The 18,893-nt window shown below is 36.6% G+C and overlaps 1 protein-coding gene across 3 annotated transcripts in view; it reads right to left on the minus strand.

The window, feature by feature from the left end:
* Positions 1-18,893, minus strand: part of ARNT2 (aryl hydrocarbon receptor nuclear translocator 2) — a 251,591-nt gene that overhangs the window by 39,693 nt on the left and 193,005 nt on the right. For all 3 annotated transcript variants that reach the window (XM_074234004.1, XM_074234005.1, XM_074234006.1), the window contains 2 exons: positions 18,818-18,892; positions 7,261-7,412 (listed from right to left, as the gene is read on the minus strand). In XM_074234004.1, coding sequence (XP_074090105.1) covers positions 7,261-7,412; positions 18,818-18,892 — 227 coding nt within the window. The remainder of the gene's footprint in view (positions 1-7,260; positions 7,413-18,817; position 18,893) is intronic.

Genomic DNA, 18,893 nt, shown 5'->3' on the forward strand with positions numbered 1-18,893 from the left:
TCCCCTTCCAGGATAAACTCATCACTTTTAGACTCACCACCATTCTGCTAACTCAAGCCTTAATTGATACCATCTTCCTCACACTTCTCTCCCTCTTGGAGAACTGGAACCATATTGCCAAACTCCTCCCAAGGCCTTTTTCTTAATAGAGGGCAGAAACTGGACTCAGTTCATTCAATTCCACAGGATGGGAATGCTCTGTTTGGGGTTTCCCCGGTATCCTGTGTACCTCCCCTTCCTCCCTTCTTTTGCATTGTCTTCCCCCTTTCTTTTTGTTTAAATGAAACATATCTCTACTCTTAGCACAATGCTGGCAAATAATAGGCAGACCTTAATAAATTTTATTGTATTGGATTACATCATGAAGCCTCCACCCTAGTTCAGGCTCCTTATTAGACTATCAGAATGGTTTCTTAATTGGTATCACATCTCTCTCCTTTCAAATCCATCTTACATATAGGAACCAACGTGATCTTTTTTCTTTCCAAAATGATTTTCTAAAATACAGGCTTGACCTTGCCATTCTGGACTCAGTAAATTCTGTTGGCTTCTAATTATATCTACAAGAGATTCTAAATCTAAAGCCTGTGAACCTTTTTGTTTATTAATTTTGATAACTGAGTTTCAATAATTGGTTTCCTTAATAATCCTATGTAGTAAACATGACAAAAATATGATTCTGAGGGGGGTCCAGAGGTTTCACCAGACTATCAAAGGAGTCCATGGCCTAATAAAAGGTGAAGAGGGGGTGGCTAGGTGGTGTAGTGGATAAAGCACCGGCCTTGGAGTCAGGAGTACCTGGGTTCAAATCCAGCCTCAGACACTTAATAATTACCTAGCTGTGTGGCCTTGGGCAAGCCACTTAACCCCATTGCCTTGAAAAATCTAAAAAAAAAAAAAAGGTGAAGAGCCCCTTGTCCAGCATCAAGGAGACTCTCCTATTTGTTTATAACCTGGTTTCAATTTACCTCTCCAACCTTATTATACATTATTTCCTTTTTTGCATTCCACAGTCTAGCTGAATTAACCTTATTTTTGCTCCTTACACAGGAGCATTTCTACACTTTTGCCATGGTTATCCCCATGCCAGAATGCATTCTTCCTCATTTCCATCTGTTAGAATGTCTTGTTTTCTTTAAAATTCTGCTCAAGCACCACTGTTTACATGAAAAAATGGTTAGTATCTCTGCTCATTTATTGTAAATATTTTTTTCTCCCAAAAGAATTGAATTCCTTGAGAGCACAGATTATTTTAATTTTATCTTTATGTCTCTAGCCTAGCCCAGTACTATAGGTGCTTAAAAATACTTATTGATTGGGTCATTGATAAAATACTCATTATTTCTTTCCAGCTAAATTATAAGCTCCTAAAAGACAAAGAATATATCATATTCATCTGATATTCCCAAAGTGATTATTATAGTGCTGACCTTATTATCAAACATTAAATAAATACTTGTGAGCATCTATTGATTGTTTGAGACAACAAAATTGACTATGAAGGGGAAGAATTTGAGGTGAAGGAAATAAGTTTTGAGACCCTACTATGACAGGAGCCAATGTACATATTTGGAAGAATATCTGTATAATGAGAAGGCTTAAGGCTAGGGCAGCAGCAGGCAAAGAGGTTGAGTTGACATCAGGTCACTGACCCAAAGTTGCTCTAGAAATATGGGCCACACACCAGTTAATGGGTTATGAAGTAGGTAGGTTATGGAAATGGAAAAATACTGAAATGTCTAACACTGAGAAAATAACTCTATGACTTGTCTTCATAAAAATCTGAGTTGACCACAAGACACAGGATAGATGGACTTGTTTTAAAAAGTAGCTCAGCTAACAGATTAAATAAGTATTGCCTTTTTCTATTTTTCTCCATGATCTGGAAGTTGATTAGTATTGACGATGAAAAAAAATAGTAGGGAGATGAAGAGCTCTTTCCCTCAGCAGCTCAAAAAATAGTAAACATTAAATCCTCTATTTTTCCAGGAAGTTTCTTTTGGATGACTATGACTGAAAGTAACTAAGCTACCTTTCCCTCTCCTTCTTCTTGCCCCAATCTCCCACCCCCACCCAAGGAACCTGGTTAACATTTGGGCACAGAATTTAATGATCTTTCCATACCAACTCTACGATTAGTAAAGTTCAGCCGACAAGCTCAAAGGTGGCATTCTTCACATTTGGAAACTGCCCACTATAGACAAAAGCAAACTTTCAAAATACTTTCACTGAACAATGCTAAGGGAAAACTCTATTTAAGGGGTCAACTTTCAAAAACAAATTTTGTCTAAGCCAATCTCAAAAGGATACCTCTATATCTAATATAATCTCAGTGAATCAGAAAGTGAAATTATTTAGGTCAATCAATCAACAGCATTTATAAATCACCTACAATGTCCCAAGTCCTGTGCCAAGAAGCTTATATTCTATTAAAGGAGACAATGTATAAATAAATAGGTCTTTTCAAAAGAGATACTTTGCCTAAAACAAAAAAAAAGATTAATTCTGGAAAACTTGACTCAATTTTATCTTGGCAAATCAAATCATATTTTGAATAAGTGAAAACCAGATTAACAATGTCCCATGTAAGATAATTAAATACTTGCTTTAAAATGGAAGATGGAACTATCTCATGTGACCCACCTGCAACTTTTCTTTCCCTATATTTCTATCTTTGAATATTTTATTACCTTGGACTCCCTGGGGCACATGGTAGTCATATGGTTCATTTGGAAAGTGGTGAATATAAACATGACTCCAAAATCACAGAACTCTGAGTACCACAGACTTCCTCCAGTCCACTATTTACAGAAACCTTACAGAGAACCTTTCTGTTGAATTAAAAAAAAAAAACCTCCTCTAATTTTTCTGATTAATTTTTGTCTAATGGGCTTTTCTGAAAGATGTTTTTTTCCTATTATTCAGTATAAATGTCTTTACTTATTACTATGACAAATAATAATCATCAAGGTAATATTAGTAACTAGGATTCACAGAAATGCAAGAAATTAACACAGCAGTAACAATTGAAACTGCCATTTATAATTTAAACAGATATTCTAGAATGAGGATGTATAACTTGAATTCCAGTGACTTTCCAGGAATGGATTTCAGGGGATCCTTAACTTGGATGGAAAAAGAAAGCTACATCTTTATTTTCACTAAACTTTAGCTAAATGTTTGCATTTTCTTCATTCATTTAAAAATAATAACCTGAGAAGGGGTCCTAGACTACACCAGACTGCCAAGGGGTCTATGACACACATGAATAGGCACAAAAGGTTAAGAATGTCAGATCTAGGGAGGTAGAAAAAAATGGAGACATCTTTTCCCATCAACATCAAGATATTCCCATGTTAAGCTTTGCAACATGGCTTCCATTTTTCATGTCTGCAGATGCAAAAACACTGACCATCACTATTTTCATGTCCATACCATACATACACATATACATATATATGTATATCCTTGTTACTGGAATACTTAGTGCACAGATTAATTTATAATTTACCTGTGGCATATTACTGACAAATGACAAATGCTGGGGTACAATTTAATAAAGATTTTGAAAATCTGACTCCTAAACTCTTTACAGACCCACAGCTGCATTCTATTATTTCTCACCAAAATAAATGGTACACTTAGTCTTCTATTGTACTCTGGGGAAAACAGAGTGGCCCAATCTACTCAATTCTTTGAGCCAAGTCTGGAGGACTCTGTCAGGTTCCAAACACTTGTACTATTGTGTTTCCTGAAGAATGCAATGCCCGGGCTTATTCTCCAAGGAGCTTCAGAAAGAAAAAAAATGTGCCTTGGCACTCATCAACATTTCAGAATAAACTAGTCCAAGACAGATTATAAAAACCCCTCTCAATTCAATAGTCAATTTATAATTATTCACTGAATGGCTATTATGTACAAAACACATTAAAATAAAAAATTTTTAAAAGGGGAGATTGAATGAAAATAAAAGGAAAGAAATAAAAGAGAAAAGAAGAAAGGAGAAAAAGAAGGAAAAGAGGAAGAGAGGGAAAGAAAAAAAAGAAAAACAAAAAAATGGCTGATATATACTTTCCTTAAGAGAAAGGATTTAAAGGCATAAAAATTATTCCTACTCACAGGTGAATCAACCAGGAGATTGTATGTCTTTTTTTTTTTTTTGCAGGGATTTCTAGCCTAGTTCATTACTTTACTATTTGACTTGACATGGTAAAGAAAGAGGGGGGAGGAAAGTGTTCATGTGAAGAGATGTTTAGAAAATTTTTAACAATGTATTAATTCAACATTATAACCTCTGAATTAGGTAGTTAACAAAAATTATCTTTTGAAAAAATTGATATTTCCTAGAGAATTTATATGGACAATCCTACAATTTTATCTTCTTTGAACAGTTGGTACAGTACTTTTTTTCTTATTTGATTCTTGTGCTAACCTACAATGCTAAAAATAGTCCTGGAACATTTTGTGAAAATGATCCAATCCAAGGAAGATAAGAAAATATATGTTTTAGACATATCCAAGAATATTATATATATATACATATATATATATTCATAGAATTTTCATGACTTTGATCATCATGTCCTTCCCCTTTATGAATAGAAATTAGTTTCTTGGTCATGGGTCTGGTTTACTGAGAACCTTTCACAGCTGTGGTGGATCCTATTTTTATCATCAGAAGAAAAAGGTTTCTACTCTTCATTCATTCAGTCCTTATATAAATATTACAGATGTTCTTATACTTTTACAAACTTTCCCAAGTGCTGGGGAATACAAAGAGGTATCCCCACATAGACTTTTCCTTTGAGATCTTATAAAGTAGACATCAGGAAAAGGAAGGAGGGGTTCAAAGTTACTGACTTTCAGTCCTAGATATCTCCATTTTGCCAAGAAAACCCCAAATGGGGTCATGAAGAGTAAGACACAACTGAAATGACTGCACAACAAAATTTCAGTAGCAACATTTCTCTATCCTACCCACACCTTATCCCATCCCTAACCTTCTAGTGTAGACCCTGATGGAAGCAGCATCTGCTTCTGCACCACTGTCATGTGTAGGAGCAGCCCACTCCTTGTGAGCTGTTGGGAGTCAGACAGATATGGTAGGGTCAATGGTTGGGTGTCAGCCTTGATTTATGGCCAAAGGGAAACCTGCTTAGCAAGAGCTCGTAGTTTCTCATTCTTTATCAAATCAGATGGGTGTTGCCACTTCTATGCAACTATGCAGAGCTTCTTCTACTTAACTTTGAGATACAAGGAGTTAAGTGGGGTCTCAGATTATATTTGATCACCAAAATGACAAACCAGCTGTGTTTACTCAGTTACCTCACATTTGATGAAGGGTCTGGAGGATTTCTTTCTCTCTTGCTCTGAGCACAAAAACTGCTTGGCTTTATCCTTCCTTCCCTAGTTTGAACTTCCCATCATCTTTCAGGTCACCGCATATAGTTAAGCACTGAGTAAACACTATGTCATAATAATATAAGGAAGTTTTCCTTGACTAATTCATCTTCACTCCACCTAGCTTCACCACACCTTCCCCTGACCTTCCCTGTGTGCAGACAAACATACAAGATATATATAGGCTTTGTTGGACAGATAATAACCATGGCTGACATTTACAGCACATACAAATAAGTAATAAATGCGGTTTCATTCATCTCCATCCATATATGCAAATATGTACAGGACACACACATATACATGCTTATACACACAAACATGCATAAATACAAATATGTATATGTATACATACACTCATATACTACATACATGGATGTATGTACATGTATATGACAGAGAGATACTGAAAGAGAGAGTGAATTATCTACATTGTTTCAAATGATTTTTCACAAAAGACCTGTGAGATAATTAGGAAATAAAACTATTATTCTCTCTATTACATAGGTATTGAAATTGAGGATAAGAGACACGGTTAAGGTCATGTTGGTAATATCTGGTAGAGGAAGGGGCTATAACCAAGTCTTTGCCTTATATGAGTAGTGTGTGTATATATATATATATATATATATATATATATATATATATATATATATATATATATAATATTTACCCAAAAGGTAAAGTAATTGTGTGTCCTGGAGAGATAGAAGAAGAGAGGAAGTATTATGGAAAAGGACAGAAGGGAAAAGAGGAACAACCTATTTATTAGCACTTTAAAGTGTGAATATCACTCTCTTCACAACAGCTAATGAGGAATTTAGTACAATCACTATTAGCTCCATTTTACAGATAAGAAAACTGTGGTTATAGTCACAAGTGACTAAGGAGGAATTTAAATTCAGGCCTTAGCCTGGCAGATGCTCAGCACAGATTAAGCCTAAATAAGTATTTTTAAACTCATTCATTCATTCCCCTGGCTCTAGGTCTAGCTCTCTTTCCATTATAATATTATAAGAAATGGAAAGATACAGAATGAGGAAGGAAAAGGAAAGCAAAGTACAGAAAAGTAGACTTGGAGAAGGGGAGAGGAATAGAAATAGAGATAGAATGCTGGGAAACAGACAGAAAAGGAGACAATGGGAAAGTAGAAAAAGGAAGGAGGGGAGTGAAGACAAGGAAACATCCTTTGGAAGAAAGAGGGGAGAAAAAAAGATATTAGAGATCCCCTCCAAAGACAGAATTGTGGAAGAACTAGAAAGCCCAAGACTGGGGGTAGGAATTACAGCATTCCATGCTTGAATGGGATAGGGGACCTCAGGCTTCAAACTGAGTGCCCTTGCATTTAAGCCCCATTCTCCAAAGCAGTTCTCTGAGCAGCATAACCTCCCCACCCCAACATCCCAGCAGGATGAGGAATCTGGGCGATTGCAGCCAGAATACTGGAGAGAAGGATTTCATTCCAATGCATGAGCAATTTAGTGGGGGGGCGGGAGGAAGGGTGGGAGGAAAAAGGCACAGGAACTGCTTTGAAAGAGTAGAGAGGGGAAGGGAGGGAACCATGACTACCAGGCTTTTTTTGTTCCTTCACCCCAGATAGTGTAGGGGGTGACAAAGATGGGGACCCTAGAGTGGAGCTGCAAATCTGGCTTGGCATCCTGCCTTTCATTTACTCTAGCCCCTTATAGATGTACTAGTTTCTGTGAAGGAAAATGAATCCTTTAGAAAGGCATTTTTTTTTTTTACAAAGCAATAGCAATGGATTAGTATTCAATATTCTACTTGAAAACAAGAAGCGTTCTTTTATGAAAAATCATTTCCATTCGGAATAAAAACATAGGGTAGGGGGAAAACACATACTTGACATTGGTGTTGGTGCAGATGATGTATTCAATCTCATCAGAATAAGGATTCTGAAAAGTGAAGCTGCTGGTCCTGATTAACATCCACTCCCGGTTTTTGGTCCGAAATCGATACATGACCGACAGTACTTGGCCTTTCAGTTTAACAACCTGAGGAAACAGTTTAGAGATAAGCAAGCGGAAGGGTGGAATTAGATGAGAAGGGGAAAAGGAAGGAAGACAAATATTTATATTTGTGGTATTTATATGGTAAAGGTCAGGTTAATTGCTAAGTGCTTTATGAATAATTATTTCATTTGTTGTTTAAAGAACAGGAGGCTGGTTCTATTATTATCCCCTTTTTATATATGTATGAGGAAAGTGAAGGCAACCAGAGGTTAAGTGATTTGCCCAGGATCACATAGCTGGTAAGTGTCTCAGGACATATTTGAACTCAGATCTTCCTGACTCCCTGTTCAGAGCTCTACCTACTACATCACCTAACTGTTTGGGAACACAGATGGTCCCACTACCACCAGTACCACCAGCACCACCACCACTACCACTGCTATTACTACTACTACTACTACTACTACTACTACTACTACTACTACTACTACTACTACTACTAGTACCACCACCACCATCACCACCACTACTACTGCTACTACTACACAACTGTCAAAACTATAACTACAATTGCTACTATTGTTGCTATTGCTACTTAGCTAAAATTTAAATAGCCCTTTAAGATTTATTTATCTATCTATCTATTTACTTATTTATTTGGCTTTTGCAAGGCAGTGGGGTTAAGTGGCTTGCCCAAGGCCACACAGCTAGGTAATTATTAAGTGTCTGAGGCTGGATTTGAACTCAGGTACTCCTGACTCCAGGGTCGGTGCTCTATCCACAGTGCCACCTAGCCACCCCACCCTTTAAGATTTATATAGCACTTCATATATATTATCTTTGATCTTAACAACAATTCTGTGGGTATTATTATTATTATTATTACTACTACTATTATTCCCATTTTTCAGTTTAGAAAAGTTAATTTTCCCAGTGTCTGAGGTGCAAATGCATCACCTACCTCTCTCTCTCAGAAGCTAAGTCTCTTGTTTGAAGCCCCAAAAGTATTTAGTGGCAAAAGCAACACTAGAACCCAGGTCAGTACCTTTTCCAGTTCTCTGCCTTGCCTACAAAGTACTTATTACCAAAATAACCCTCTGCCCTCAAGATTACAACAGTCTTCATTCAATGATATATCTTATCACATTCACTTTGGGGATTCACAACTGAAGCTTGATATGATAAGCTTGGAAGGTGTCCAATAGTTAAAGAGGCAGGCTAGGTTATCTAATAGAGAAAGAAACTATGGGCCAGGGTGTGTGATGTTAAATAGCAGTTATCTTTTCCCACTAAGAACAGAATAAATGACAACAGATAAATACAGGCAAGCCCGTTCCAAATCAGTAGTAGTAGTAGTGTAAAGCTGATGTAATCTTAGGCTGGTGGTCTTCTGGGGAACTTCTAATTGTCAGATGATTTTGTGAAATAATTAAGTCTGTTTGAGAAGATACCAGTCATGCTTAGAGTAATGCAGCCCTAAATGTCAGCTATCTAATCAACTAGGATTTATTAAGTACCTATTATATGTCAGGAAATATGCTAAGTCTTGGGGAATAAAAAGAAAGTCAAAAAAGACAATCCTTGCTCTGAAGAATCTCACAATCTAATGGGGAAAACAACCTGCAAACACTTATAGACAAACAAAATATATACAGAGGAAAGACACAAACATTATGGGGGATTGGGAAAGGCTTCAAATCAAAGGTGGGACTTTAATTGATTCTTTTTTGTTTGTTTGTTTGTTTTGTTTTTTAGGTTTTTGCAAGGCAGATGGAGTGAAGTGGCTTGCCCAAGGCCACACAGCTAGGTAATTATTAAGTGTCTGAGACCGGATTTGAACCCAGGTACTCCTGACTCCAGGGCCGGTGCTTTATCTACTACGCCACCTAGCTGCCTCCTTTAATTGATTCTTGATGGAAGCCAGGAAGAAGAGAAGCAGAGATGACAAGGGGAAGAATGCCAGGCTTGGAGGGACAGCCAGAGAAAATACTCTGAGAGATGGAGTGACATTTGTGAAGAACAACAGCTAAGAGGATAATGACACTGGATCCCAAGATGTATGGGTGGAAGGGAAGGGGGAGAGGTCTAAGGCATAAGATAATTGGAAAAGTAGGAAGGGGTCAGATTATGGAGGGCTTTTTAAGTCAAAGGAAAGAAAGGATTCTTTTATTTTAATCCTGAAGGTAATTGGGAGCCTCTGGAGTTGTCTGCATAGATGCATTACTTGGATTTACCTTATTTAGGTAGGTGTAAACTATATGCCTCTGCAGTGTCATAGTTATTTGCCTAGTTCTTTGAACCAAATCAATGTTTTTAGGGTTTTCCTCCATGTTTATTGTTTCTTTTTTTCCAGGATCTCCAGAGGTAATATACAAAATTATTGGATAAAATGGGGATAATTTCTCTAGTTGCAAATAACTGACAAATATATTGAATCAATGTCCTTTTGTTGCAAGTAGGCAAAAAGGGGGTTTTCTTCAGTCCCTGTTTCTCAAAGTGAGCCTTCTGCTAAGTTGTCTTGTCCCTATTTCTTTATGTCTCTGAAACTCTCTATACATTCTCCCCCAACAACTCTTTCAATATTTGGTCATTTACTAGTCTCTCCATTTTACTGATTAGAAAACTGAGATGGTGAGCCCAGCTACTTACAGACAAAGAGAACCGAGGATTTCTGATTAACATGACAGTACTTTCTTTTACTCTTATGCCTAGAGAGAATTTCAGAGGAATCATGGAATGTCCGAGTTAGAAGGCATCCCGGAAGTGATGTGAATCAACAGTGCCAGAATGTGAATTTTCTCTACAACATACCTAAATAAATAAATGATCACTCAGCTTTTATCTGAAGACATCCTGTGAAGGTAAATCCATAGCCTCCTGAGGCAATTCATTGCAATTTGGGATAATTCGGGAAGTATGGAATCAAATCTGTCAATTCTTAAAGACTACTTAAATTAATTTGGGTTATCCCTTAGAAGGTTTAATACTGAAGTTGAAACTTAAATAATTGGCCACATAATAAGAAGACCCTGATGTTGGGAAAGGTTGATGGCAAAAGGAAAAAGGAGATGAAGAAGATGAGATGGATAATGTCATGGAAACAACAAACATGAGCTTGGATAGCCTTCAAGAGATAGTGGACTACAGAGGAGATTGGCATGCTATTGAACATGGCTTCATGAAGAGTCAGAACTGCCTGAATGAATAATGACAACAAATTGGTTATTATGAAGTTTTTCTTTATATCAACTCTATGTACTTTTTATAATTTCTATCCTCTGCTTTCTTCTAGCTTTGGAATCCAACAGGATAAACCCAATTCCTCTTGTACAAGGCAATTTTTAAAATACATGCAGATAGCTATTATATTCTCTGTACATTTTCCCTAATTCAAGATAAATACTCTTATTTTCTTCAGTTCTTAAATGGCAAAATCTCAAGGGCCCTCAATTTCTTTGGATGCTTTCCATCTTATAAATGTCCTTAAATGTAGGCAAAATGATCATCTTCTTAGTCATGGAGACTCTTCCTCTTCAGATAGAGTTTAATTCTACATTAGCTTTCTTGGTTGTATTAGCATCCTTTTGGCTTATATTTAGTATGCTGAAAGCCCTGGAATTTTTCCTAATAAACTTCTATTTAAGCAATACCATCCTCCATCTAGAATTTATGAAGTTCAAGAGTACATTTTTTCCTACTGAAATCCATCTCATTTGATTCAAGATGTCTGTCAAGGAATCTCTTTTTACTTTTTAAATTTTATTTCCAGTTTTGTGTCATATGCAAGTTTTGGTAAGTTGTGTTGTGCCAAGCAAAGAGTTCATAAATATACTCATCACATCACATAAGATATTAAGTGTAGGATATTCAAATACTTTTGTTAAAATTAAAGAGTTCATTTTTATTTGAGACAAACTCCTCTGCAGTTCAAATGAATAAGGCATTTCCCTTCATCAACAATTTCTAACCACCACACCCAATGGCAGAATCCCAAAGAATACAAAGGCTGTGTCAATGTCCAGCCCAAGGATTTCCTAGTGGATATTAGATAGCTGGCCAGTAGATCCTTTGATTCTGGACTACATTTATTATTGTTGGCCGAAAGGCATTACTGTCCTGGTTTAATTTTCCCACCATATGAATAAATTTGCCTTCTCAAGGAACTGATGCTATATGAGCTGGGTACTGGCAAGATATCAGATGCCATATAATTCTTTTTCCTTTTTAGTACCTACCAATTTTTGAAAACCTCAGCAATTTGCAATCTCTGTGACTCTATAAAGTGGAGATGTTCCTCAAAGTCATCCTTACCATTTTAATTTAAATGTTGTGTTGTGCTGTGTTGTTTTGTTTTGTTTTGTTTTTTAAGCTGAAGCACCAATAGTAAAATAAGCCTTCTTGTTTTGGTCAGTTTTCATTGACTAAGTGAAGCTGACGAATTTTGTCATAATCTATTTTAAAGTATGGGAGGGGGACAGCTAGGTGGAGTAGTGGATAGAGCACCAGCCCTGGAGTCAGAGTACCTGAGTTCAAATCTGACCTCAGACACTTAATAATTACCTAGCTGTGTGGCCTTGGGCAAGCCACTTAACCCCATTGCCTTGCAAAAAAAAAAAATAAAGTATGGGAGGACTTTTTTGAGAAAAATATATAAATAGATTAAAAAGGTAAACATACAAAAACTCAACTGCATAATTATTAAAGAAATATTAACTGGAGAGAAGAGGTAATGAGAATACAGAAGATTGCAAAGGAAAGAATTTTGGGAATAACTTGCCCATGTTCATAGAGATAGCAAGTATCAAAGCCATAATTCAAACACAAAATTGACTTCAAATCCATTGTTCTTTACATAATACTAAGAAGAAGAGATTGCAATAGAAGAAGTCTTTCCCTTTTCTAATATGCTACTTTCTAGGATTTAAGCTGCTTCTTGCTAGCTGGCTATTTAGATAGAATCATGATTTTAGGTAATAATAGTAATACTTGTATAGAGTATTTATATAGAGTACTTATATAGAGTATATCAAGATTAGCAAAGCCTATGTTCTAATTTTTTTTTTGTAGTAGTGCTGATTGATATTTACTTATCCTCTCACTTTCTCATTCATTCTTTTTATGACCAATAGCACATTGACAAGGTTAGAGGTAGAATATGTGACCACAGAGCACAGTACATTTACTAGGGCATGAAAGGACTGTATCCAGGCATAAGTAATACTACATTCTAAAATAATTGACCAGTTAAATGAACTGTCTATGAACTTAAATTATGTCAAATGTAAGGGGATTCATACCTTTACAAAAGAGTGAATTATTTTTATAAACATTAAAGTGCTATATGAATTATTATATACTAGGATCAAATATACAAAGGCCCCTAGCCTAGCTATCATTGGGTATGACCCTTCCCCATTTTTATAGATGAGACAACTGAGGCCCTTACTCAAAGTCACACATATAGCAAGATGGCAGAGCTTTTATGTGGACCAAGGTCCTTAGATTTCCAAATCCATCACCATTTCCACTATGTCATGATGTTTGGCAGTAAGAGTAAAAAACCAAGAAAATAATGGGGAAAGAGGAAACATTGAAAAATAAGGTTAAGGCATGGAATATAAAAACAAAATGGATAGAGGATATAGAAGAAAAATATAAAAAAGAGAAGAAAAAGAAAAAGGAAGGTAAAAAACTTGAGAGATATTATGGTAAAAGAAAAAAGAAAGGGAAGAAAAGATAAAGGAGAGGAGAGATGGGGGAAATATTAGGGAAAGATGGAGACAGAGAATATGAGAAAAGGGAGGGTGGGGAAAAAAGGAAGAGTTGCTGTAGGGAAACTGGGAGGGTATTTAAAAGATAGATGGTAAAAGGGGGAAGATGGAATAGGAAAAAGAAGTAAGAAAATGAGAAAGAAAAATAGAGAGAGAAGAGAGAGAGGGGGATAGAAAGAAAATTCCTCTTCCATAGTCAGGAGGAAGCATCTTGAAGTCAATTAGACCTCTGTCAAGCATTTCTAACAATAGATTAGGAATGGTCCCTACCCCAGGTCTATCTTGATAATCCAAACCACCCAGCCTGAAAAACTTCCAGTAAGCCAGAATGAAAGGGAAGGGTGAGGAGGGAGGACAGGTTGTGGCCACAGCTGCAATAGCCCCAGGAGCCCACCCAAGCTTCTATTACTAGGACTCGATAAAGGAAGTGACTTGAAAAAGCATTATGCAGCTGTTTCATTCATTGAAATAAATATATTTAAATGTCAATTTAAAAAAAAGAAAAAAAAGAAAATTCTCTAAAAAATAGGATTGGACCCAGGACCTAAGTGGTCCCATTTCCAACCCCTCCCCTCTCAGTGTGCCTCAAACTTCCTTGCCTTACATATTTTGTTACAGAAGGAAGCATGGTAGCTCCTTTCAAGGTCAAGAAGAATGAACTATCATAACCTAGGAAAAATAAGAATTTCCAAAAATCTATGGTTGTGCTGCCCTATATTTAAGCATGATGAAATACAGCAGACATTTCCATTCAGCCTTACTCCTGCCAATAACTTTCCAAATTGGCAGTTTTGGGAAGTTAACAGGGGCCCATCACTTCCAAGGCATGTTAAATGAAGGCATCTCCAGGTTCCAAAAGCAATTCCCTTAAGCCCAAACTCACTGCTTTTCACACGCTGTTTAACTCTCCCAAATGCTCCTGGAAAGTTTTTTTAAACACTTTTTTTTCTTTGAAGTTTTTAAAGATAAGAACAGCTCTGTCATCATCACAGGATAAAACATAATGGAAGTATAAACAAACTTCTCATGAGGAACTCATAAAAATGAACAAGCTCATTAACAGAAGTTAGGTGATAAGTCTATGAAGCATTTGAGTTAAAAACTAACTTGGGCAGACCTCCATTTACTAACTGGGTTCTTTCAAATTTCCAACTCAACTGTTTGGAACTCAAAATTAATTTTCCCCATAGAAACCATGTTATAAATGCTGATTAAAACAGTTATCAAATCCCTTTATTCTAGGCACTCTAACCAGAAAACAGAGCTACTTGATATAGGAAATTATCATACTTTAATGACTGATCTAACAGAAGAACAAACCAAGAGAAATAAAGAAATAAATAAACAATTAAGAAATGGAGAAATAAATAGGGAAATAAAATGACAGACCCACTAAGTTAATGGCAGAACTGAGGCTAGAATCAGGTCCCCTGATCCCCATTCCATTCTCTTTCCAGGATAGAGAGTACAGTCAATGATAATTTGTTAAAATTTAATTTTTCTATTATTTCTATTCCTCTTTCTAATATTTCTATTTCTCAATTACAGAGCAAAGACCATTTTTATAAGTCTCTATGAAAAAAATATGGTTCATGTTCTAATTAGCTAGGAAGGAAAGAAGAAAACCAAAAATGATCATGTGCCTCCTATGCATTAAGCACTGTACCAAAACCCTGCAAATATTATATAATTTGATCCTTATACCAACCCTAGGATGTAGGTGCTATTATTATCCTAATTTTATAGTTAAGGAAACTGAGGCAGTCAGGGATTAAGTGAGTTGTTCAGGGTCATACAGCTAGTATGTGTCTGAGCTTAGATTTGAACCTAAGACTTTCTGACTCCAAACCCAACACTCTGTCCATTGCTTGTATAACTTTCTCTGAACCTCCAAGCCCCTAGGTCAGTGATGGTACCTCTTCTGCTTATGGAAATGAACAAGGATCATAGAATTATACCTCTAACTTTCAGATTAGAAGGGACCTTAGATTCTTTTAGGATATTTGGAGGCATCTTGTTTCCCAGAGCTAAGACCCAGCAAGCAGGCTGCATCCTGAACTTGATATAACAACAATCCTTTGCACTCTGGATGATCTCACCAATGGTAAAGTGTATTGCTTTGGTGAACGCTAAGTGTTCAGTGAGGGACTTATGCCTCCCTGTTACCCAGGGGCCTGAGAGCTAATGTGTTGCTCACAATCTCTGTTTCTTGTAACTGCCAAGTGAACAGAAGCAGCTATGGCTCTCCTGTGCCTAAGAGGCAGATCCAAGAACGCCTACATTGTTCCAAGAAATGCCAATCATGAGACCTGTCTCAAAACCTAAGAATAATTATATTGTGGTCCAGCTCTATACATATATATGCATATATATATATATATATATATATATATATATATGTATATGGATCTGCCATAAGCAGTATTAAGCCCCCATTCTTAGAGTAGGGGGGCTTTTGCTTGCAAGTGTCATTTTCCTTACTCTGAAATGACTTAAACTTCTGTTTGTGTCTGGAATCTCCTGTCCTAGTTTGCTTTGTGAGGCTCTGGCCACCCACAGGTTACAGGTTAGTTCTGGTCTGGCTAGTAAGTCTAAATCCTTCTATTTGCAGTAAGTGGACTGGTCAATGAGAAATGAGTCCTTCTGAACTTGTGTTGCATGCCCTGTTAGATTCATTCTTTCACATTGACTTTGGAGCATAAGCAAGTATTCTATGACTACTTCCTGTCCACTTACTATGTAGTGAAAAAAGACCTTTGGGTTGGCTGCTGAACTAACTCTAAGAGTACATAAAAAAGAAACTAACTGATCAAATTGCCCTTTTTTTCCCTGGTTGCATTCAAGTGAGGAAGCAATTACTGCTACATATTTCCAAGTGGAGAGAGTACCAAGATCTTACATACTCTCAACATCAACTAATATGAAGCCATGAACTCAAGACTCCAATGTGGCTTCTGTGCCTGCTGTCTACGTTTACTACTTCCTACCCTAGGTAAAGGAGTATTGGAGAAAGAATAGAGAAGACTATGATCCTATAAGCTTCGAAAGGCTGGAAAGACAATAAGAGTCCAGGAACTAGAGTCCCAGCTAAACAGTTAATTTTAATAAGGAGTGATCAACTTGATCCAGTTTAGCATTGGACTGAAGGCAGCCAAGAGAGGGGTTTGTTTCTCAGCTAAACCACAATCAGAAAGGAAGTATTCGGGGCAAGTGCTTTGAGTCTGAGCCCAATCTCCTCAGGAAGTAAGGGGAGGCTATGTTTCCAGTTGGAGATAGGTGGGAATGTATTTTAAATTCTGTTTTCACTATAAATAACCACCTTTAAAAGCTAATTGGTTAATTGAATTGAAATTGAAAGTTAATTGGTTAATTATCACTGGAGTGAGAATCAAAGATAGTGATGACAATGAAATATGGTGATATTGCAATAATCACAAGTTAGATGATACTGAAGTGATTGGACAATTAATATTGGTAAGAACACACTAGAATGGGGACTCAGGACAAAAGCTTTAGAAATATATCTTCCACTCCTAAGGGGAACCAGGAGAATTCTAAGGAAGAGATGTAGTCTGACATTAGCTCTCTGAGAATATGACTTGGAATTGTGGGGAGAGTTGGGGGCTTAAATATGCTACATTAAAGATGAGGAAGCTTCACTTAAGATCATACAGACAGGTAGGTGTAGAGGTGGGGCAGGAGTCCTGGTCTCTTGACTCAGATGATGATGATGATACTTGTCCTTTGTTCTGAAGGAAAAGCATGACATCAAGGAAGTGATGCCACGACAAGCACATGAATTGAATTTGAGTGAAGGGTGCTGTGCTAAGTCACCAGTCTCATTTTCTCCTACGGAACCATCTGGGTCCAATGGCCAGATATGGATCAGGATGACTGGAGATGGCCCTGGATGAAAGGCAATAGGAGTTAAGTGACTTGCTCAAGGTCACACAGCTAGTAAGCATTAAGTACCTGAGGCTAGATATGAATTCAGGTCCTCCTGAATGCAGGGCTTTTGTTCTATTCACTGTACCGCCTAGCACTCTCAGCTAGATGTCTCAGAGTAGATACCTTTGAGTTCCCTTCCCCTGGTGAACTCCTGAAACTTTTAAAAGGAACCTGTCAATCCTTATACATTTTCAGAAGACATTTATTTTGGTATAATAGAAAGAGCAGTGAATTTGACTTCAGAAGAGAGAAAAAAACTGTACCTCCTTCCCATCTTTGCAGAGGTGGCAAAAGGAAACACTACATATACTGTTAGATTTGTGTGAGGCATTAATCAATTTCCCTGAATTTACTTTTCCTCTTTGTTACAAGGGATGGTTTACTGGGTAGGAAACATAAGGCGTACAATTGAGAATGATGTTCATATAAAAACAAGAAATATTAATACTTAATAAAAGTCATATAAAACAAGATTAATAATACTTAAGAAAAATTTTAAAAAATTAGCTTGAGAAAACCTAGCTAGCTTTTGTCACTTCATTTCTCTGCATGTCCATTTTCCCAACTGAAAAATCCAATTAAAGGTGGGGGAAGGTAAATTAGAGATTTCTAATGCATATAATCCTGTTATGAACTACTTGGGAGAAGCAACTTCTCTACATCAACTTTCCCTAAGTGTTCTAATCTGTCCTTATGGGGCAGAAGAACTCTAGATTTGGCCTTCTTTTAAAGGCTATCATTAAAAGAGCTCATTGTTGTGTTCTAAGTGGGGGAAACACTTCTATTTGTAGGCAGAAATTTTCTTGAAAGCATTAATTTATGGAGATGTCCTTTTTATTGGGAGGCCAAATCTAGAACTTTAAATGCACAGGTGAAACATTCAGAATAGATATTCTAAACCAGGTTTTTCTTTTGATTAAAAATCCAATCCATCTAATCCAATCCAATTCAATCTAATGTAATTCAATGCAACAGAAAGTTACAAGCATCCTCTTTATAAAGGGTGTGATACTGTGCAAAGTCCCCCAAATGGAATAGAGCCTGCCCTTGAGAAAATTACATTTTCCTTGCAGATAATATATGTGCAGATAAGTAAAGTAAGAAGATTTGACTAGATAATTCTGAAATGCCTACTAATTCTTTGGTTCTAACATATGTAATTCAAAGTTGTGTTATAATCAGCTGGAACTCATGAAAGCTGATTATTAAACATTCAATGGAAACATTTACTCCTCTGAAAATTAGCAAATACCACAAATTAGGGCTTGAATGAATGCTTTAGTGATTGTCAAAACTTAAGAAAGTGATGGAGAAAATGTTTCTGATACAGATTAAATTTAAAAATATGTCACATATACTTTTTCCCTTTGAGAGAGTCAATTGATAAACATTTACCAACACATTTCCATTATATACACTTTCTTTAAATGGAATCAAATTTTTATTACTTATTTAAGGCAATGGGGTTAAGCAACTTGCCCAAGGTCACACAACTAGGCAATTTTTAAGTGAGGACAAATTTGAACTCAGGTCCTCTTGACTCCAGGGCTGGGGCTTTATCTACTGAGCCATCTAACTGCCCTTGAATGGAGCCAAAATTTTCTCTATTGTTAGTACAAATTTAACATACACACACATACATTAACACATTCCCCAATTCATCTTGTTGATAATATAGAAAAGTAATCAAATTTATGAACTAGTTATAGACTTATTTTAGGATAGTACCTGCTGAAAACTCTCCCTTAAATGGCTCTGATCTTCAGGATGACAGAATTCCAAAATGTCCTTTCCCAAAAGATCC

The sequence above is a fragment of the Macrotis lagotis genome, chromosome 4 (assembly GCF_037893015.1).
Source record: "Macrotis lagotis isolate mMagLag1 chromosome 4, bilby.v1.9.chrom.fasta, whole genome shotgun sequence".
Classification (NCBI taxonomy): Eukaryota; Metazoa; Chordata; class Mammalia; order Peramelemorphia; family Peramelidae; genus Macrotis; species Macrotis lagotis.